Source organism: Ictalurus punctatus, chromosome 8 (genome assembly GCF_001660625.3).
Source record: "Ictalurus punctatus breed USDA103 chromosome 8, Coco_2.0, whole genome shotgun sequence".
Taxonomy (NCBI): Eukaryota; Metazoa; Chordata; class Actinopteri; order Siluriformes; family Ictaluridae; genus Ictalurus; species Ictalurus punctatus.
Window position 1 is genome coordinate 4,391,247 of NC_030423.2, and position 20,897 is coordinate 4,412,143.

General features: G+C 40.1%; 2 protein-coding genes, 1 long non-coding RNA gene and 2 other non-coding genes across 10 annotated transcripts; 4 read left to right on the forward strand and 1 right to left on the reverse strand.

The window, feature by feature from the left end:
* The first annotated feature begins 1,091 nt into the window (after positions 1 to 1,091).
* On the forward strand, positions 1,092 to 1,295 carry LOC124628462 (small nucleolar RNA SNORA74). Its single transcript, XR_006982996.1, has one exon. It is a non-coding gene; the product is annotated as a small nucleolar RNA SNORA74 (small nucleolar RNA).
* A 300-nt stretch (positions 1,296 to 1,595) lies between these two features.
* Positions 1,596 to 1,666, forward strand: LOC124628463 (small nucleolar RNA SNORD63). The gene has a single exon (XR_006982997.1). It is a non-coding gene; the product is annotated as a small nucleolar RNA SNORD63 (small nucleolar RNA).
* A 1,973-nt stretch (positions 1,667 to 3,639) lies between these two features.
* slbp (stem-loop binding protein) lies at positions 3,640 to 10,398 on the forward strand. 2 transcript variants are annotated; one of them, XM_017473750.3, is made up of 8 exons: positions 3,640 to 3,808; positions 5,947 to 6,036; positions 8,976 to 9,080; positions 9,167 to 9,229; positions 9,324 to 9,464; positions 9,577 to 9,726; positions 10,005 to 10,110; positions 10,220 to 10,398. In XM_017473750.3, exons 1-8 carry the CDS (start codon positions 3,645 to 3,647, stop codon positions 10,286 to 10,288), a joined length of 888 nt encoding a protein of 295 aa, XP_017329239.1. In that variant the 5' UTR covers positions 3,640 to 3,644; the 3' UTR covers positions 10,289 to 10,398. The 2 variants fall into 2 exon arrangements, with proteins under 2 accessions (XP_017329239.1, XP_017329238.1); XM_017473749.3 differs by having other exon boundaries at positions 3,642 to 3,808; positions 5,917 to 6,036.
* Positions 5,473 to 9,682, reverse strand: LOC108268672 (uncharacterized). Its single transcript, XR_001813360.3, has 3 exons — positions 9,546 to 9,682; positions 9,335 to 9,387; positions 5,473 to 8,598 (listed from the first exon to the last, which is right to left on the reverse strand). It is a non-coding gene; the product is annotated as an uncharacterized LOC108268672 (long non-coding RNA).
* A 1,533-nt stretch (positions 10,399 to 11,931) lies between the features above and the next one.
* On the forward strand, positions 11,932 to 20,298 carry ccdc142 (coiled-coil domain containing 142). 5 transcript variants are annotated; one of them, XM_017473745.3, is made up of 13 exons: positions 11,941 to 12,046; positions 12,137 to 12,268; positions 12,684 to 12,754; positions 13,033 to 13,105; positions 13,397 to 14,950; positions 15,047 to 15,133; positions 16,138 to 16,299; positions 16,525 to 16,688; positions 16,781 to 16,906; positions 18,133 to 18,247; positions 18,380 to 18,557; positions 18,664 to 18,875; positions 19,327 to 20,298. In XM_017473745.3, exons 2-13 carry the CDS (start codon positions 12,175 to 12,177, stop codon positions 19,575 to 19,577), a joined length of 3,087 nt encoding a protein of 1,028 aa, XP_017329234.1. In that variant the 5' UTR covers positions 11,941 to 12,046; positions 12,137 to 12,174; the 3' UTR covers positions 19,578 to 20,298. The 5 variants fall into 5 exon arrangements, with proteins under 5 accessions (XP_017329233.1, XP_017329235.1, XP_017329236.1 ...); XM_017473744.3 differs by having other exon boundaries at positions 11,932 to 12,268; XM_017473746.3 differs by having other exon boundaries at positions 11,933 to 12,268; positions 13,033 to 13,096.
* Positions 20,299 to 20,897: the final 599 nt, after the last annotated feature.

Here is a 20,897-nt window from a genome sequence, read left to right on the forward strand (position 1 = left end):
CTCCACAGGCGCGCTGCTGTGACTGTTCAAGGCTTGTTCTTCCTTAAAAGTGCCATGGTGAGATGCTTTAGGTTGTTATTATTATTATTATTATTATTATTATTATTATTATTATATTATTATTCTTTACAGTATGTCTTTAAGTGTAACTTTGTAACAGCGCTGTAGTTGACGCACTTTAAGCTCTGTATAGTACAGAAGTCACTTATTGTGTGAATAAATGGCGTCGTGTATGTGTTGGAAAGCTGGTAGGGTGCATTTCATTGCGTTTACATGTGTGTAAAACTAGATAAGTTAGTGCTTAAGGAGTTTTTCTGTTCGCACCACGTGTTCGTGTCTGTGTTACTGATCAGCTCACCGTTTCCTTCAGATACCGGAAGTGATGCCCAGTCCCCCCCCCATATACAGTACAAAATTATTTTCTGTATGTCCCCATTTAATGAACCCTGCCAAGGGGTCTGTCTTTTCTTCGTCTGTTCTATTTATTTGTCTATTCCTTTTTAATATTTGTTTAAGGAAAATCGGTGCCCCCCCCCCTCCAGTTGTACACTTGGTTGTGCCCATACTCAACGCAAGTTCGTTGATGTATTTTAGCAGCTCAGTCTGTAAGAAATGGAGACGGCAGCAAAGTGTAGAAAAGTGCAGCAGAACATGAGGGGTTTTTTTGGTGTGTTTGGTTTTTTTCCAGACAGTAACTAGATACCCAAGTAGTAGGTAACCTTAGCTTTGTATAGAAGGCATCATACCATGGCTTGGTTTCTTCTTAAGAACGTCAATTAACTGTTGATATTTGCACACCCACGAAGTAGGCTAGGCTAATGTCAGTTCCAGTTTTTGACCATTAAAGTTACATCACTTGTATATCCTCCCACTGAGTTCATTGGACACCCCCCCCCAAAATGTCTATACCATGGTTATGCCCTTGATCTAATATCTAATATTTTAATGATCGTGTTTCACTTTGTGTTCACAGATGGTGCTTTTGTCCACCCCTTCTCCAGGCTGAATCCTGTGGATCACCAGATCACTCTGTGCGAGTGCACTGCTGGTAAGCTGAGTGACCTTCCTGTAGTGGTTGAATATGCCTTTACTCCAGCGGCAGTCAGCTGTGCAGGCCTGAACTGTGCCTGAGCTAGTGTTACTCTGCTGGAAAAGAAAGGCACTGCTGTTTAGGCTGTGTTCAGGGCTTGCTGTTTTAGCAGTCTTGTAGCACGGCCGTGGTAGAGTCTTGTCCACTTGAGAGTGGGCTGCTCACTTAAACCCATGTGGGCCGCCCTAGTCTGTGGGCAAACATTAACATGATGGAATGGAATGTTTGTGTTTGGGAATGAAAGGTGATCTTAATCGAGTCGTCTCTTGCAGATATGTCGAGTTCCGTAGACACATGGTCGTGACCTGCTGAATTGAGTGGTAAGGGGATTTAAATTTTAAACTAAATTAATCTGTTGAACAAGCTGAGCTGCTTGGTGTCATTTAAGGAGTGCAAATTTTTACTGTAATTGCACTCTTGTAGCAGGCAGAAGGCATTCCTGGTCTTAAGAGCTGTGGTTCAGCATGGTGAGTAATTTTTCCTTTGTTGTGATGAGACCTAAGTGATGCTGTGATGAACCAAATTCAACACATCATTCTTATTGTGAAGTGAAGAAACTTTTTACCACTGAGCATAATTAATTCTTCTGAAGCCTACTGGACATTTTGTTGGGTTTCCTCTAACTGTTCTTTGTCTTCAAAGGTGCTGTGCAGTAGGTGCAAGAGGAATGAGGTGAGGCATTCCTCCTTGTTCACTTAAAGCCTAAACCCCAAGTTGATACCATCATGATAAACTGTGTGTTTTCGTGATGTTTTTTTAACCTTGGGATAGCATATGCAGGACTGGCACAGGTTTTAGTGTGTGCAGTCGAAAAGAACCTGACAAGAAGGCCTGCTACAACTGTTCACTTCATGCCACTTAAAAAAAAAAAAAAATAATAATAAACTGTTTTGGTGATGTACATGTGACTTATTTTGTGTGTACCTGTTGTGTAGGTTAATGTTGGGGAAGGCTGTTCATTTTGTGCAAGATCAAGGAAGACCGACTTGATGTTTTCCATGTTTGCATGTTAAAGACCTGACCCGTTGAATAAAGTGGAATTTCAGTGTTAATGAATGTCTGTTCATTTGAAGTTATTTTGTAGCCTGTGTTCTATTCAGTTAATTTTTTCGGAGCAGTGTTTCGCATTCCTGCTTCTGCAGTATCCCTGCCCTGTACATTTGGAGTGGGGGTGGAGTCTGTAAGGGCAATATGAGGAATATCAGTTTTCAAATACACTTCTACAATATGCCTCATGATGTATAGGGTTGCTCAGAAACTGCTGCCAAATGCAGTGGTGTTACTCTTTAATATAAATTTGAATAAATATTTTTATTTGGGAGAAACTAACACAACTTTAAGAGTTTAGAGTACATTTAAAAATTGTAAGTGACCCTTAGCTTATATCTGTAAACATCTGTTTATTTTGAGCAGGTGTGGTGGTCTCTAATTTTTATACATGTAATGTAAAAATTTGTGTTAAAATAAAGCTTATAACCTAAATCCTTATTTCCTGACTGAAATTGACAGTAAATGTGTTTTACATATTTGGAGAATTAAAAGCTGTCACTTTATAGAATTGAACAGTGCATATTGCACACATTTTAGGCTTGTATGTTAAAATAACCTGTTGCTATATAACATGCATTATTGCATCTCAAAATAAAGGTTGGTTCCTCCAGGTTTGTGCTTATGGATTTCACCTGGCATTGACACTGGCATTAATAAGATCAAGTCATTTAGGATGTATATGCTTAAAAAAAAAAAAAAAAAATTTTTAGTCTCCTGAAAGTAATGGCACTGCAAAGCAAATTCTTCTGGTTTGTGCTTTCATATCCATACATGTTCTATACCACTTATCCTTCAGTGTCACGGGGAACCTGAAGACTATCCCAGGGGGCATTGGGCACAAGGTGGGGTACACGTTGGATGGTGTATTATGTTTAATAAAATAAACTATTAAATCGCATGTAAATTAGATATGAATTTCACTACAGAATGGGCCCATACCCAAAATATACCATTATTTAAAGCTTAATAGTATTTGAAGGGAATGATGTACAGTCATGAAGCCAACTGTAAAGTGTTCATATAGGTGCCAGGTATGACGCACACCTTTTAGATTTCTGATATTTATTCAAATAAGTCATACCTGACACCTAGTCGGAACAGTTTACAGTTGGATGTGTGACTACATCATTCCCTTCAAATGCTATTGAGCTTTAAATAATGGTATATTTTGGGTATGGGCCCATTCTGTAGTGAAATTCATATCTAATTTACATGTGATTTAATAGTTTATTTTATTAAATATCAAAAAACTGAAAGCTGTATATTATATCTGACACCTAGATGAACACTATACAGTTGGTTATATGACTAAGTCGTTCCCTTCAGATGCTATTGAAGACAGAACCGTGTTTAACAATGTCGAATGTAACTTTAGAGACGGTCCCTTAATTTCCGCATATCTACGAATATCGAACGTCCAACATCAAGCCAACTTTATTTCAGTCACGAGCAGTGCTCCTTCCTTCGAAAAGGCGGGGTTTATCGCACTCCCATTTTACCCAGAATGCTGTCGGGTGACCTCATTGTTGACGGTCGCCACAGAGCGAAGGCGCGCGCTTTCTCAAACTCTCCGCAGCTTTCCGTCTCACCTTCAGCTCCCTATCAACAAGCGATGTCTTCTCGCTATAAACACTGCGCCGACAGTGACTACAGGACTGAAGAAAACAGGTAAACGGCGTTGAGTCTCAGACATTGATCTGCGTAAAGTAAGTGAGGGCACATATGCTTGTATGTGTGTGTTTTTATTGTGGAGATATGCGCGTGCGGTTCAGTTAGCTTCTTGTTCCCGCGAGCTCACACAAAACCGCGGTTTTTTTTTTTTTTTTTTTTTTTTTTACAGCGCGGAAGGCTAGCTGCTTCTCGAGCTAATCACCTTATTATACAAAGTCTGTTGCAGTTAACATTTTAATTGTATTTATCGTCCTATACCTTTCTTAATTTCTTTCCATTTGTCCTATGTTTTATAGTGTGTGTGTATGTGTATGTATATATAAAAAGCATAAAATCCACAGTATCTTATTCTATAGTTAGCTCCGTGTGCTAGTTCGGGACGATAATTCGCTAACAATTACACGCTAGGTAAATAAATATCTCATTCATATCAGAAACGTGTTTCCAAACATGTTTTCACTAGATCATTTATCTCTAAAAGCACCGTTGCTGTATGTATGTCAACTTAAAGCTTTAAACCCATTGTAGTTCCGATTTGTTTATGACTTCAAAATGGCGCCGACACTAAAGTGCTGTTTATATGGGCCTCATATTTTTAATGTGTTTTAAAATAAATCAATAAATGGTAAGCTGGAAAAGTAGTTAGAAGACAAGTTTTCTGAACATGTCTGGGGAAAAATATATACGGTTTAAAGGAAATAATAATTAAGAACAAAACAGTGTTAAAGCAGTGTTTAGAGTGTTAAAGCACTACATACCAAGATGGTATTGGACATCCCATAATTATCACCACTGACACACCCTTCATCATCATCATCATCATAACAGGTAACATTTACTGTTCATTCAGTTAGAAAAGACTGAACACAGACAATTTGGAAATTAAAAGGTTTAGGAAAGGGCAGAACCTCCTGAACAAACTCGCTTTGTCTTTATGTTCATTTACCCGTTTTTTTTTTTCTTTTAAGGGACTAACGGGGTTCCTCAGAGGTCCTCGATTTATTTTATGAACATAATCAGATTATTTGAATGTTAGACTGATTTTTTTTTAAATTCCGTACAGCGATAACCGTGTTTATTAGCGCTGTAGAGTGTTATATTTCTGAACTTTCCATGGGATCATGTTAGGTCTGGGTTGATATTACTCACAGGACAGGTTTCTGAGATTCGGATTAAACCCGTGCAGTTCACATGACCGATAAAACCAGATCATAATTATTATTATTATTATTATTAACAGCTTTGATAATGGTGGGTTGTGATTTTTCTCCACTTTAACCAGAAAAAAGACACTTTTCTGAAAGGGGAAATCCTCTAGGCCAGTGGTTCTCAACCCAGGGTAGATGGGAAGGGGGCACAAATTGTTTTCAAGAAAAAAAGGGCATCATTTGTACATTTTATTGCTTGTCAAATAGAATGTGCATAAATGAAAACCCCCACGTTCCCTCTCCTTCTGTATTGTCTTTTTGCTGGGGAGAGGCGGAGCTTAGTCTGCCTTTATCTAGCAGTCATTGCAGACCAGTGTCGCCAACTTAGTGGCTTTTAGCAACTTATTTTGCAAAAAAAAAAGTGCCTAGTGACTTTTTGGACAAACCTTTGCAACTTTCCACATGTGGCCAGTACATGCAAGCGTGAGGTCTTGCTTTCCCGCTGCACTCACACCTCTCTCTGCGTCTGCTCTGTTCATTGAGTGACTGAGAGCTGGAGCAGCACATCCTGGAGATCGCACGGCAGCCGACATAGACACGATCGTAAAAGAAGCAATGTCGTGGTTGATGTCATGGGTAACGAGACACGGAAATGAAAGCAAAATCGAGCAAACGCCAGAGTATTTCGGAGAAGCTTACTGCAGATTTCCTTCAAATTAGGGCCAGGCAGAGTCATGTGATCCCTTCACAATGCACGTTCAGCCGAAATACTCTTTGATGTGTCGAACACGAGTACAGCTAAACACAAGTCCACAAAAAAAGCATGAAATCCTGCTCCACAAGTTGCATAGCAAATTCGCAGCAAAATTGAGCCTTTTTGGTGGCAACAAATATAACAATGAAACTAACTTCCGTTTAATCCAACTTATTTGATTTATTTTATTTACTTTTTGACAGGAACAAACGACAAAGATGGTCTCATTGCAGGAAACGGGACGCTGATGGGAACGTAAGAAGATCCCGCGATGAGTCTGAGACCCACACTTCAGATGGAAGAGGATCGAACAGGCCAGAATGGTAAAGTGGTGCATTGCACACATGAATGTGACTAAAGAGCAAATTATGTGCATCATTACACCCTCAATAACATCACATTGAACTAGCAGAACTGTTCAATTGGTTTAAAAAAAAAATGGATGACCATTGTCATGGAAATTAGATAACACTCGCAGATCAGTCCTCTGAAGGTAGAAAGGTGTATTACAGAAAGATGGTTAATACAGGATAGAATAAAGCAGGATAGAATAATGAGAGCGCTCTGAAGCCCTGTACTAAACCACTACTATATATATGAAACGCAGAGTATGACATAATTCTGTGTACTGATAAGAAGCAGTTTGAGGCAGTTCAAACAGACTTTGTTTCAGGATCTTGGAAGATGTTTAGACGAACCTTGAATAGAAGAATATGTTTGTGTCTCTGTAAGCAGATAAACATTCTGTACTGATCTCAGTGACATGACATGGCCTTCTTCGGTGTTATCCCCTGATGAGAATGAAACAGAACAAGAACAAACTTATTCCAAAGTAAAAATGAGTAATTTCCCCCATTTTGTCATTACAAAATATGATAACTAAAATGAACAGAAATTACAGTGCTGTGAATACATCAGGACTTCAGAATCGTTTCACGGTTCAACTGAATTTAACATGATACAGATAATAATGAAAGCGCTAAGGCTGTTTTTGCGGATATAAAGTATCCTGTGGTCAAGAAAGCTCGTTTAGGGTGAAATGAGGATCATCATTGTCAAAGGAATATTTACAATAGGTGTGAAATGGATGTCAATGGGTCGTCATCGTCAAGTGTTGCTGGGAGAATCTGATACCCAGTCAGGTTGGTCATCACAGGGATCATACTCAGTCTTTGTCAACATCAGCATTTGGTCATTAGTGATTTCAACGAGCGTGAGAGACTGCTCCGAACGAGAGAAACAATACAAGGCAAAATGAGCAAGACGAGAAGAATTATTGCACCTATTGGTAGACAGACGGTTAATATCCATGAGCCCCATCCCCCGGATACTGAGTTCAGCCAATCAAACTCCATCTCGCTAGTCTGTGGAGGGTTGCGTATCGCAGACCGCATGTGTTCAATGATAGAATTATCATTATGTGACGAGGGGACGTGTGACGTTGAGTGGGTAGCACTGTTGGAAATGATTCTTCTGACAAAAGGCGATACAGAACGGTTTACAGCGGCAGCAAATATCTTGGCATACAGGCTTTTTAACTACTAATTGTCGTCCAATCTGCAGCAATAGTCCAATAAAGAACTTTGCGGGCTTATGTGGGACCTATAGAAATCACTTCACCTTAGGCACCGTAGTCCCGTCACCATGGTCAGCAAATACCAAATTTGTGTAAAAGTGTGTGCATCATGCACTCTTTCTGCTGCACTGTTTACTCGAGCGTTCCCTAGGAAAACATGGTCTAATTTGTTAGTGTGTCCATCACATTTGCATACTGCAATAGTTTTGGGGAGTAGGGCTGTGTCCAGCAGCTCAGAGACTATTTTGTGGTGGGCCGTGTGTGTTCCTGAACTCGTCAGGAAGTTCCCATTGTCCCAAATCATGTACTACCTCAAAGGCATATCTACTGTCTGTGTAGATATTTACTGACTGTCCCTCAGCATGTCTTCATGCCTCTATGATGGCATACAGTTCAGCTGCTTGTGCTGAAAGGTTTGAGGGGAGACTTCCTGACAGACCGTCTCGTATGCGGTCACTTCTGCATAGCCCACTCGATTTTTACCTGTCTCTGGGTCACGTGACGCTGACCCGTCCACAAAGAGGATCGGATCCGAATTTTCCAATAGAACATCTTTCAGGTCGACTCTAGGAGAGCAGAGTTTGTTAGTCAGTACGACACAATCATGTGGTTTCCCGTCTCCCTCTGTTGGAAGAAGAGTAGCAGGGTTAAGGACAGCCTCTGTTCGTCAGCCTCTGCTGGAACGCCATGATTTGTGCTCTGTACCTTGCGTTGACTCCATCATCCCATTGTGGGTTGATCAGGCAGACATTGTTCTCTGGGAATTCACGTGAAACCTTGACCCAGTCCGTAACAAGTTTTGCCACGAGCAGTCGTCGTAGTTCATGAGTGGTGGGTCTGAATTATCTGCAGAATATCTGAAGTTCATCCCCAAACTTTCGTCTTCCTACTTCGCGGAGCGCCAGCAGATGCGTCATGCTGCTCCTGATGTCTTCCAATGTCCAGGGTCTGTGAACTAGCATAGGGCCTCCTTCTCTGTGGCCACATCTAGCATTGGGGCATTTACCACAGCGTGCACTGTCCCTTCTCTGTCTGATTTTGTTGGTCTGAAGCCTTCAGGCAGCAATGTTTTTGGTCCCTTCACTTGGGATCTCGTGTGTAACGCCACCGGTGAAGCTAGGACGGCTGGAGCATAGTTCGGTGGGGGTTGGTGGCTCAGTTCTGACAGGTTCGGATAGAGTGGCATAGCCTGGGCTGCTTCATTGTGAGGAGGTGTCTCTGAAACTGCAGGTTCCTCCCTCCTTACTGGCTGTGGGCGTCATGGTGGGGCGGAGTCCAGGTCGGGATCGGCTTTCTGCAATTTAGCACACTGAGAAACAGATGAGGGCCCTGGCTGACATTTTTTCTCTCTTTTATGTGCCTCGCTCTGCCCTTCAGCAAATGCCTTCCAGTCTGCCAAAAACTGCACTTCACTCTTTGTTTTAGGGGTCTCTCTCTCTCCTTTGTCTCTAAATTAAGTTTCAGTTGTTCTAACTGTCTGAGGCTAAAACTACACTTTTCAGGGAAAGCACATTCTTTAACCCATAAATCATATTGGTTCAAACATCCTTCCCCATAATTCACACGCATAAACATATTAGGATCAACGTACGAACACCCTGTACATGCCATAGCATGTATCACACCATCTTACTTTTAAGTAACATTCACACCTGACTTTCTATCTTGCTATTGTTGCTTTTCCAGCTTCACAACTCCAGAAAGTGCAGGACCTATGTCGAGAATAAGAGACTGGGCAGAGGAAGTGGAGAATGACGAAATGCGCACTAGCGTTCGACGGGACATAGAGCGGTCAGTTGCTTTTATTTTAACTTTTAAGACATTTTAATTTATTATTATTATTTTTTTAATCACTAAACGTTTCTTAAACGGTTTAGTTACAGACGGCGGATACTGACTGGAGATTCTGTTCAAAGAGAGAGGAAAATGTCATCTGGAAGGTTTGCTATTTACAGCTTTAGTGTCAACATGCTTGTACTGTGTGTGTGTGTGTGTGTGTGTGTGTGTTTAATAATCTCTGTGCTGTGCCTACAGTTCAGACTCACGAGACTCCAGAGATTCTCCTGTACCCGGGGACATCGAGACTGACGAGACCGTCCTGATGAGGAGACAAAAGCAGATTAACTATGGGAAGAACACCCTCGCCTATGACAGATACGTTAAAGAAGTTCCCAAGTGAGTAGAATAAAGCATGTGTCGTGATTTTAACGAAGTTAGGAATGCTGAGTGTGTGTATAAGAGGTCTTTTTTCAATACCGGTCTTTAATTCTTTCACTTCTGAGTCCAGGCACTTGAGAAAACCAGGGCTTCATCCACGAACTCCCAACAAATTTAAGAAATACAGCCGCCGCTCCTGGGACCAGCAGATAAAACTGTGGAAAGTCAAACTTCATGCGTGGGACCCTCCTGCTGATGAAGGAAGTGATCTGCAAGCTGTGTAGGTTAAGTTTTGCCTTTTTTTTGTTGTTGTTAACGGTCATATTATATCAACATACTTTTTCCGTTTTTTATTATATATATATTTTTTTTAATAAACATAATGACCCTCAGAATAAAGAGATGTGTATGTATTCTTGAAAAATAAAATTTGCTATATTCTATATGTCTAGTTATTTATTTATTTGAGATTTTGGTACTTGATATTTTGCAGATTTTTAAAATTTATTTGATAATTTGTGCAATGTATTGAAATGTCTTGTGGTTTCACTTGTTCAGAGATCTGGGCGAGGTCATGGACTTTGAGCTGGACGTGGAGTGCTCAGTGGATCCTGACCCAGAAGCATCGAGCTCAAAATCTAGTAGTTCTTCATTATTCCCTGAGGTGTGTTTGAACACTAACATGCTGAAAAAAAAAAACACTGATTGTGCGTGCAGCAAATTATTGAAAAGACTTGACTTACCCATTTTGCGGCTTATTTTTTTTACCCAAGGTTGATTTGTTGCGGGACTCAGGAACCCCCCACAAGATGATGAAGATAGACGAAGCCGAGATGGCTTAACTGCTCTCACTGATGCTCTGATAATGCGAGAGAACTGTTAACGCACTGAACCTCACCTGATTTTACTGTTAATATTCTATGTTTATGATTGCTTTTTTTTTCTTTTTCTTTTTCTTACAAAAAAAATCTCAAATACATAAAAAAAAATCTTAGTGAATTCATAAACTATGTAATGTTAGTTGAAAATAAAAATTTGTTCTCCATATGGGCAAGGTTTTCATATCAAAGTGTTTTGTTTTTCATTTATAATTGTTGCAAAGTATTGATTTTATTTTTTATGGTATTGTAAATTTGACATTTACAATACATCTGTTCAATATTTAACCAGTTGTTTTACAAGGACCACCATTTTGAAATAAAGAAATTAATCTGAAAAGACCAGATTGTGTTTTTAATGTGTTTGAGTACATTTAGGGTAGATGATGATGCTTTAATTCTAACTTTTAGAATTAATCAATTTACCTGTACTAGTCTAATTTCTGTATTCATATGATAATAAAAAAATATGGCACATCCATATGTGCTTGTTGAACATTCCCATTCCAGATTTAGTCCCCTTTGATGCTATAATAACCTCTACTGTTCTTTCCAGGATCTTCTGGGAGACAGATTTGCCGGTTCAGCCATAAGAGCGTTCATGAGGTCAGGAAACGAGTTGGGTGATGAGGTGTGGTGTGCAGACAGCATTCTGCTTGTGGTTGTGAGGTCAGGGCTCTGTGCAAAGTTCTTCCACTTTATCCTTGTCATCCCATGGATTTATGGAGCTCGCTTTGTGCACAGGAGCACTGTCATGCTGGAATGGGTTTAGGCCTCCTAGTTCCAGTGAAGGGAAATATTTAATGCTACAGCATACAAAGACAATATCACACAATTCTGTACTTCTCCAAGTAGTTTGGGGAAGAACCACATATGGCCAAGTGTCCACATACTTTTTACCATATTGTGCATCAGAATTATGATAAATTACACATTTATCATCTATAGAAACAGTAAAGAAAGTGATGTAAGACAATATGGGTAATAGAGTGGCGCAAGAATGACGTCATTTTGTACCGGAACCCGGGAGGTAGCATAGCACTGGTTCTCTAAACAAAAACCCAATAGTAATCGACAAGATTTTACAATATCAAGATAATTTTCACAAATGAACACAACATTTATGAAGTTTGAAGCCTAAATACAATCGCCAGAAATGAAAAGCTAACCGTATGCTGTAAACGAACTACGTCGCTCGACTTCAACGTCACCATCACCAAGCTTCCGGCAACTTTTCCAAACCTGATTTAAAAACATTTTACATAATACGGATAATATTTACATAATTACTCTGCGGATCAATCTTCATCCACGTTTTTTTTGGAAATTGTGCACAGCATATCTGAACTAGTTTATCTCCAAAGTTTGTCCCCCGCCCCCAGGTTCGGCGTGATGACGTTTAATAATTTGTAGTCCCATTTAGCACCGTGTTAGCAACCGCCCTTTTCAATACACGTAAAAGCTTTAAAAAAATCAATGAGTGGGGTATTACTGGTGTATTTTCTGTCCTAGAATAAAACGTGAAACTATTTAGAGCTTGTGTTTCACCACTGACCTTATTTCAGCCTTTTAACCAAAAATCCCATTAAAAAAAACACAACCCATTGGCTTCTGGACGATGGAACCGGAAGTGCTAAAATGCTAACTCGTTTCCGGGTTTTTTAGCGTTGCAAAATGACGTCAATCCTGTGCCACAGCTAAGCTGCAAGCTGAAGGAAAACAGTAGATAAACGCCCTTTTTTAGTAGGTATATATAGGCTTTTATTCAATGCTAAAGCTAGCTGTGGCTTTGTGTTTCTTGTGCCATTGTAGGTGAAATGTGAAGCCGAGTTAGTGAGCTGAAAGAGAGAATGGCTCAGACATCCAGTATCCCTCAGGAAGGACACAGTGAAGCTGAACCCAACCAAACACAAACACACACTCCGACACATCCTCATGCTGCAGGTGAGCGGATTTATTGCTGATAAGTATAGCCAGTTCCTTTAGGATAACGGGGTTTCCCCCCACGATTAGCAATTAGAATGATTATGAAGTAGTGTTAAGTGTGTTGAAAGGTGTTCAGTAGGAGCATCTTGTGAATTAGAGTCCTAGGATGAGCACAGGACCGTCAGGTATTTTGGGAAGGGTATGGGTCACTCCATGAAAACTGCAGTCATTCAAATATATACGGCAATAAATGTAAATTAATATTGTGAAATATCATGATTTAATGTAAGGCGTAACACCTTGAGATATCCATAAGATAATTTCCATGTTGTTGTTGTCCCCCCCCCCCCCGTGTTTTATTTAGACTTAATTGCTGTTTTGTGGTACTCCTGTGAAAACACATAACATGTCTTATGACATGTTTCCCGTCTAGACCGAGCACTACCGTCTGCTGTGACTGACAGCTCTGAGCTTCAAGCCTCTGATACTGACCAGGTCACTGTGGTAACTACTAAACTGATGGTCCAGCTGCGACCGAACCTGCTTGTTTTTGCACTGTAATAAAATGATTGTTAATTTTGGTCTTTAAAACCATTGCTTTGTTTTAACATGCCGCAGATGCAGACGTTCTTGTTTGAAGTGCCGTTCGTCAATGAAATAACTAAACGATAGATTTTAAGCTGCAATGTCTCGTGTTAAATTTCAATATAATGGTTGTTTGTCTTGTCGCAGGCTGCTTTTGCTTGTCATTGGCTCATTTCAGTTGAATTCTTTATCTACAGAAAAAAACAAACAGTTATCCAGAAATACTTCCTGATACATATCTGTCGAAGGACAAACGTGATGGTAGGTTGTGTAAGTCACTGTATTACTTCTATGCTAATGTTGAGTGTAAGTTACACTGGGAAACTTAGTTCCTCTGCTGATTTTTGAATCGTGCTAATGTTCTTGCAGTTGTCTTCTCTTTTCTGCTTCTACACGTGATGTTTAATTTGTTGCTGGTTACGTGCAAACTCTGAAAATCAGAAGTGCCGATTTAGTTTCATTTTGACCAGACGAATCGGAGATATAACGCAAACCTGAAGCAGGAACACTAAGAAACTATTCAGAAACGTATGCTCCTAAATGGCCTCCTCGTGTCCGCAGGTTCTCCGTACCAGGGCCCGGTTACCAAGTCCCGTCGGAAGACCGATCCGCTGTTTCAAACGCGCTCTGGTTCCAATCTTAAGCACCTCCTGAGACAGAAGAGCGACAGTTCAACCCGGAACTATGAAAATGGAGATCATTTTGTCGCACGCCAGGATCTTACCTCTCGCTCTTCCCAACGCCTCCAGCAGCTAGAACGCACTTTAGTGAGTCTCAGGTCTCAGTGCCGTGTACTGCGTGGATCAGGAGGCTGTCTGAGAGGCTGCGTTACAGGACTAACTACTTCAGGAGAGGCGGAATTTTACCACCACCCTCAGGCACCAGCCTTTAGCCAGCACTATGCACAGCTCCAGAACCTTCTGGAACAACGGGCTCAGCTCCTCTTCCTCCACGAGTATGGCCGTCGATGTCGTGCAGCTAAATGCTTTATATCACGATTGGGTGATGTGCTGGGGAAAGCCCATCTCTTAGCCAGCAGGGGTCAAAATTCAAACGAACAAGCCAACTCTCAGTGGAACCTGGATCTTAGGGCTATGTGCGAGGAACTACAAGTCCATGTCAGACACTGGGACATGCTGTATGCCCGAGTGCGCTCTGACCCCTTCTTGCGCGCTGTCGTATTCAGTCGCACAGAGATGCTAGGCTCGATGCAGAAAGGACTGTGGCTGCTGGGACAGCAAGCCTTGCTGCTGATGGAGAACTGCATGCACACAGTGCTTAAAGCTTTAGCTGCTGCTCAACTGGTGCGTGTACCCAGAGATGCCTTAGAGGACTTGCTGTCTGCTCTGGAGCTATATAATCAAGTCATCGCAAACCCAAGGTCCCAGAAAAGAGCTGCAGCCTGGAGTTTCTTCACCTCTGATTATTCTCCGATCGGATCAGGTTTGCCCAGGAAACACCTCAGACCTGGAGCATCGTTAGTGGTGGAAATCATGGAGATCGTGGCACGGCATCGAGCTCAGATTGCGGCCAGGCAACTTTACAGCTGGACGTGTCAGCAGACTGATCTTCTTTCTCTTGCAGGACAAACCAGCACGAAACGGGCAGACTCAGATTGTCCGGATCTTTTCGTTCCATCTACTTCAGACCGATCTACGTCTATCCTGGACAAATCCTCTAAACAGCCACGCCACAGTTTTTGGTCTTCCAGTCATCTGCCCTTGTTCATGTTTGCTCATGAAGATAGAGAGGACATTCTGGAAACTTTCTTTCAAGTCTTAGTCTCCTCAACAGACCTCTTAGTGCCACGCATTTCCAGAAGACCTTGGAGTGCTTCTGCAGAGAGGAGGTGCCGAGCCAGTGGGCGAGAAGAAAATCCCAAAATGTATCTCTCTGGTGTCCAAAACGTTGTTCAGCAGATGGACCTGAGCAGCATGGATGCACGGGGGGCGCTTTTCTCTCAGTACACGGATACGCTATGGAGGGAATTTGGCAAAGCAGTTATCGAGCGTTTTTATTACCCGTCTTACATTGGTGTTTTGGGTGGTATGAACCAGTGGAACGATCAGATGGTGTTCCTTCTGGTCAGATGGCTAAAGCAAGCTTGTAAAGAAGGTAAGACTGTCAAATAAAAAGGTACATAGAATCAGTTTGTTTGCTTAGTGAATTGCTCGAGTGCTGAGTTACTTTACTACAATTTGATCTTTCCAGAATTGGTTCCAGCTGAATGCAAGGATGTCTTGAATAGATTCTGCGCGCATGTTTTATCTACTGCTGCCTTCATGCACTGGGATGCAAGTGAGTTGGTCAGCTAAACTGGACAGGCTTTACTGCGTTGTGTCTAAACGAAATTAATAATATTTATATCTACACTGCTGCTCAAAAGTTTAGACCCCCCCAATTCTATTCTAATAATTAGAATATTAATAAAGTCATAAAAACTCTGGAGTAACACAAATGGAATTATGGGAATTATGTTGTGATAAAAAAAAAAAATCCAAAATAATTTTTAATAATTTTAGCATCTTCAAAGTAGACATGCTTTTTGCCTAGAATTTCCAGAAATTTATGTTGGCATTTTCTCGAATGATTTCTTGAGGAATCATGCTGAGATGCTTTTTAAACCGTATTAAAGGAGTTCGCACCTACGCCGGACACTTATCCGCTGTTTTCCGGAATATTTCGCTTGAAGTCGTCTGTTTAAAAAATTTTTTTTTGGAAATAGAATGTTAGTTTTCTAATGAAAGAAATGAATACGTCGGCACGATTATATTTTTGTCTACGGCACCGATTTCAAACATTTTAATCACACACCTTCAGATCAAAACGTTTTTAAGATCATGAGAAACATTTCAGTCGAGTGTCCAAAAACTTTTGACTATTAGTGTAAATTGTTTGATACAGATGGATTGCTTAATCGTTTGTTTTTTTCCCTACCACAAAGCTGTTGAATGCCATCTAATAACGATTGCTATTCTACATTTTAACACAATTTATCACTAATTGCTGTAGAAATGTACAGAACGTCAATTTTATATCGTGTATGATGTATGTTTTAGTAAATATTCCCTGTCCCTTGCGCTCTTCTATTGATAGTGTCATTATGAATCGAATACTACGTCGATACGTGCTGTTAAGTGTTTATTGCCTGATACTGATTGCTAATGAATAATATATAAATAAGAAGATTTATAGGCTTGTATAGGTCAATAATAGGTCATTAGTAAAACTCATTGCTCAATAACATTTGCAGTTTTTTTTCCAAGAGAGTTAGCAGTCTTAACTGTGTGTTTGTGTTGCAGTAATGTGCGAGTCACTGGGTTTAGGAACGAAGGATAAGTGCTCACCGAGAGCCACGACGGAACCTTCCTCTGTGAGAACCGCGACCATGGAAGTTGTACTCCAGCTCTTCCCTCCTCTCCTCTCTGTGCTTCAGTTACTACAAACCCCACAAACAAACTTCGGTACTCTTCGGTTGATTTACTGCAACAGTTTCTGTTTTGCATTCTTTTAATGAGCTGGGAAGGTTTTCTTCCTGAACGCTTCGTAATGTATCGATGGGGCGGGAAAAAAAGTGCCTAGGAAATGAAATATTTAGTATTACCTCCATAAGATAAAGCAGTTCAGATAAAGCATTTTATTAGAGGGCTTTGTGTCCTAATTCATAATGTTTGTCTTTCTGTGTCCAGGAGAGGAGGAAACCAGGAGCATTGGTTCGTATCACCTAGGGTTGCTGCGCAGGGCCCAAGCCACTGTCCAGTCCGCTACGTTCTGGGTTATGAGTAAAACCTACCAGTTTCTGGCCTCGTGGTCTCTTGCTAAGTTTGTGCTGGTCACACAAGGAGACCTTAAGGTATAGAGCTGTATTTTATATTGAATGGTATAATTATTTGGAGAGTATGAATGAAGAATTGATACAAGCTTTGGTTGTATGAATTTTGGAAGGCTCTCAAGGAGATGGTGGAGAGTCTAGTGCAGCAGCTGAACACTGTGGGTGGAAGTACTGATCATCATCGTCATCTCATCGTGGAACACGGACTTCAACTATCTCATGCAGTCTCACAACTACAAGTAAAGCGTTCTCAAATTTCAGTGCAAGCTCCCATTATAACTGGGAAGAAAATCTTGCTAGCAGTTTTGATCCAGTATGTATATAGTGATGTCATACTAAACGCTAATTGCATAATTGGGGTATATCAAGAATATCATGACTAGATTATGTTGGTAAGGCAATTTCTATAACTCATCAATACAGCTCTAAGCATGTGCAGCCCATCTCCATTGATGTTAATGCTTTATTTTAAGGAGCAGGATGCGGTATGCATACAATACTACATTTTAGAACAACCTCTAAAGATTTCCGCCTCGAGTTAAAACGCTACAGACACAATAGAAGACAAGTACAGGCTACAAATGCAAACAAACACCGGACATTAGCGGTAGTTTAAAAAATTCGTACCGTCTGTAAAAACTGTAGAGCAGTAATTTTGGTATAAATATATATCTTGTGTATATATTTGACTATGTTTAAAACAGCTGAGCAAGGAAACTCCCAAGCATAATTTGCAATGCAATGCATGTGCACAGCTTTACTGATTTATTATGGCCAGTGATCTAAAGAGCACAAAAGTGAGGAGAGGGTGGCCCTTCCTCCCCTCACCCCCACCCGGGGTTTGAAACGTGTATTCTGTGTGAAACACAAACGACCATAAACAATTATTTGGCAATCGAAGTTAAACAGACCTGAAAGTAGCTGGTGCTGTAGCAACTTAATAGAGGTCGACCGGTAGTTATTGTTATCGGTAAAACCCACCATGTTGCGTGGTACCTGTGGTACCTACCGATAGTTTATTAAAATTGATGAATGAATGAAAATGTTAAAGTTTACACTTAAAGTAAAATATTGCTGAAATTTATTACAAAAATAAACAGTACTGTGTGAAAACGTACCGTACTTTTTTTTTTTTCCTGTGAAATAAATGTTAATATATATAACTAAAAATAAATATTAAAGTAAGTAAAAGATATACATCCAAAGTGAACTAAAAAGTAACACTCCAAATAACACATTAAAAATAGACATCCAAAATAATAAATAAATAAAGCCACTTCATATAACACAACGGACACGGTTTGTTTGCAATTGGTTATCGCCAAAACTGAGCAATTGGTCGACCTCTACAATTTAAGCTCCTCCATGTCTCGTGATTGATTGATTGATTAATTGATTCATTCTCATCCAGGTTTAACGAATAAAAATTGAGACAATGTTGATGTAATCTCCTACTAAATCATAGGCCTTCTCTGAACTTGTGCTGCGGATATTTTCGATGGACTGCAAGAAAATGTCGATGGAGATTTTTGAGCAAACGATGCCATCAGCAAAACACTGGCGAGTCAACTATAAAACAGGTCAGCAGGCAGATAATTGCATTTTTTGGGGGGAGTTTCTGTCCAAATATTGTTACTATCAAATATAGTTAGTCATCAGTATTTTTTTTTTTTACTTCCAATATGGACTAGCTGCTTTGTGTGTTTTCTTAGAATTACCCAGCACCCCGAGTGATTATGCAGCCTTTGCAGCTCAAAGTGTGCTTGGCCAGGTGTTCGAGGGAGTGCAGCCCTTACCGGATGAGACTCGTATTCCAGCACTGGAAGAGGCCATGACTGCCTTCATGGAGGCCTGGATGGAGCACATACTCAAACAGAAAATCAAGTTTAGGTCAGCGGGCAATTAAAATGACATTGTATACATAATCTTAGTATTGGAAATGGGTATTAAAAGTTTGGAAGAGCGCTGTTCCTTTATATAAACTCCTTCATTATAGTGTTCGTGGAGCACTGCAGCTGAAGCAGGATTTTGACCTGATTCGAGAGTTGATTCGTTCAGAGAAGTACAGCCTGAGCGAGGAGCTGCACCAACGGCTCCTGTCACTGCACGTCTTTCATCAAGCGGACAGCGCCATAGTGTGCCTGCTGCAGCAACCTGTGACCAAATCATACATGCCCTCTCAAAGATGGGAGCCTTTCCGACACTGCTGTGAGTGACTGGCAGGACTAAAACAAGAAAATGTTATGCAGAAATTCTAATTATTCTGGTAACAATCATTGAGGGTTTTTTTTTTTGTATTTCCCAGAATTAATTTAACTTTAATCTGAAATAGTATTAGTAATTTAAAAGACAAACTTCTTATTTTTCATTGGTCTCAATGAAGAAGAATAATTTAAATTAAAATCGGGTTGCGTTCTACCTCACTCTTTTCTCACAAGAGCTCTCAGCAAGCAGAAATGTTAAGCCAGTTTATGGGAGGGGAAATGTGTTTTGATTGCTGATTGTTGTTATCTTTAAAAATACATAAATAAATTACTAGGAAACCAGTGCTTATTGCTGGCATGCATGGTAGACGACATCTCTTTGTAAGCAAAATTACATTTTTATGTTCTGGCTAACGTAAAAATCCAGTTCTTTAACATTTTTATTGTATTTTCAGGCCCAAACAGGGCCCAGGTGGTGGACCAGGCAGTTGGAAGCCTCAATAATCTGGAGACTCTAGACATCCAGGCTGCTTGTCACCAGGCCTTGACTCGAGCAGAAGGTTCTGTGAGCCCTGAGCTGCTCTCCACAGCTCCACCCGAGTCCTACTTAGCTGTGGCACAGCAGGAGTGGCTGGACCTGCGCATCCACACCAGCTCTCGCTGGAGGATCCCTGGTCTGCGTTGTTTCACTAAATCTGAGCCCTGAAAAATACCCCGACGACACAAAGTGGTTTGTTTACGATTAGTAGTATATCAGTTTGCACAGTAATAGACAATAATCCTGTACCAATATGTTCACTTCCACGTACCATGTAGACCACTGCTGTGTAAAAACGTTTAATCATGAGGTTGACCAATCGCCAGAGTTGTAAAGTTTACAACTCTGAATTACCAATATGAAGTACTGTGTGAAACACTTTCTTTTATAATATTTCCAACATATGCAGATTAATACAAGTAGACAACTATTAACATATCTAAAATTCACTTTGGTACGTATTATTAATAATACTAGAACATGTATTAGATTAAAGCAGTTCATAATCTAATATTCATAATCTAAGTTTACAAAATGTACAGAATGCACTATATTAGTTTAGTTTAAATGCCTTTTTTTTGCATTTTTATATTGTTCAGGTTCTATGATAATGTCAGTTATGGTATAGAACGTTAATGTAAATGTAAAACTTGTACTAACACTATGTTCTGAGGAACTGAGATCGTGAATCTTGTTTGACTTCATTGAGTAGTTATTTGACAATTTGTAAAGAAAAAGAAAAAAAAACAACAATAATGTGCCTTTTTATGTGTCTGATATTGTGATAGAAAGATGTTTATATTTATTAAGGGAAAATACGAAGCATTACTTAATATAAGCCAGCCATTGTTTTTTGATCATGGAATGGAATAAAAATGCTTTATTTGCATTTTGCCAGTGTGTTTGATCTGTAACAGCAGCTCTGACAGTCGTACGGGCCGCAATTCAAACCAGCCGTTATAATATGTTACCATTTCTATAGGAACAGCTTCACAGTAATTCACTGGGCTTTTTAGACTGGGCACTCCCAAGTGTCATTTAACCAAGAAAATCAAAACGTATAATCTTGATATAATTAACCTTTTTGTAACGAGATGTTTATTTAACATACACTATATGGCCAAAAGTTTGTGGACACCCGATCATCTCGCTCATTTTTGAACATCCCGTTCTAGGTCATTTATTTTATTTATTTTTGTATAAATAAAAAATACTTCCGTCTTGCCAGCCTATCCCATAGCACATATATATGAAGAACTCAGGAGATTGCTGTCACATGTAGGGAACAACCAGTACTTGCTAGAAATTACTGCAATTCTTTTAACATTGCTGTAGGCCTCTTGGCAGCCTCCCTGATCAATTTTCTTCTGATCTTCTCATCAATTTTAGAGGGACGTCCTGTTCTTAGTAGTGTCAGTGTCATACCATATTTTCTCCACTTGTTGATTATTGTCTTTACAGTGTACAATGGTATATCCAATGCCTTGT

Coding starts and splice junctions, on each gene's coding strand:
- slbp (XM_017473749.3), top strand. CDS start 3,645: ATGCTGTCGGGTGACCTCATTGTTGACGGTCGCCACAGAGCGAAGGCG. Junction 9,230..9,323: donor AGGAAAATGTCATCTGGAAG/GTTTGCTATTTA, acceptor CTGTGCCTACAG/TTCAGACTCACGAGACTCCA. Junction 9,727..10,004: donor GGAAGTGATCTGCAAGCTGT/GTAGGTTAAGTT, acceptor TCACTTGTTCAG/AGATCTGGGCGAGGTCATGG.
- ccdc142 (XM_017473744.3), top strand. CDS start 12,175: ATGGCTCAGACATCCAGTATCCCTCAGGAAGGACACAGTGAAGCTGAA. Junction 12,269..12,683: donor GACACATCCTCATGCTGCAG/GTGAGCGGATTT, acceptor TTTCCCGTCTAG/ACCGAGCACTACCGTCTGCT. Junction 16,300..16,524: donor AACCCCACAAACAAACTTCG/GTACTCTTCGGT, acceptor TTCTGTGTCCAG/GAGAGGAGGAAACCAGGAGC.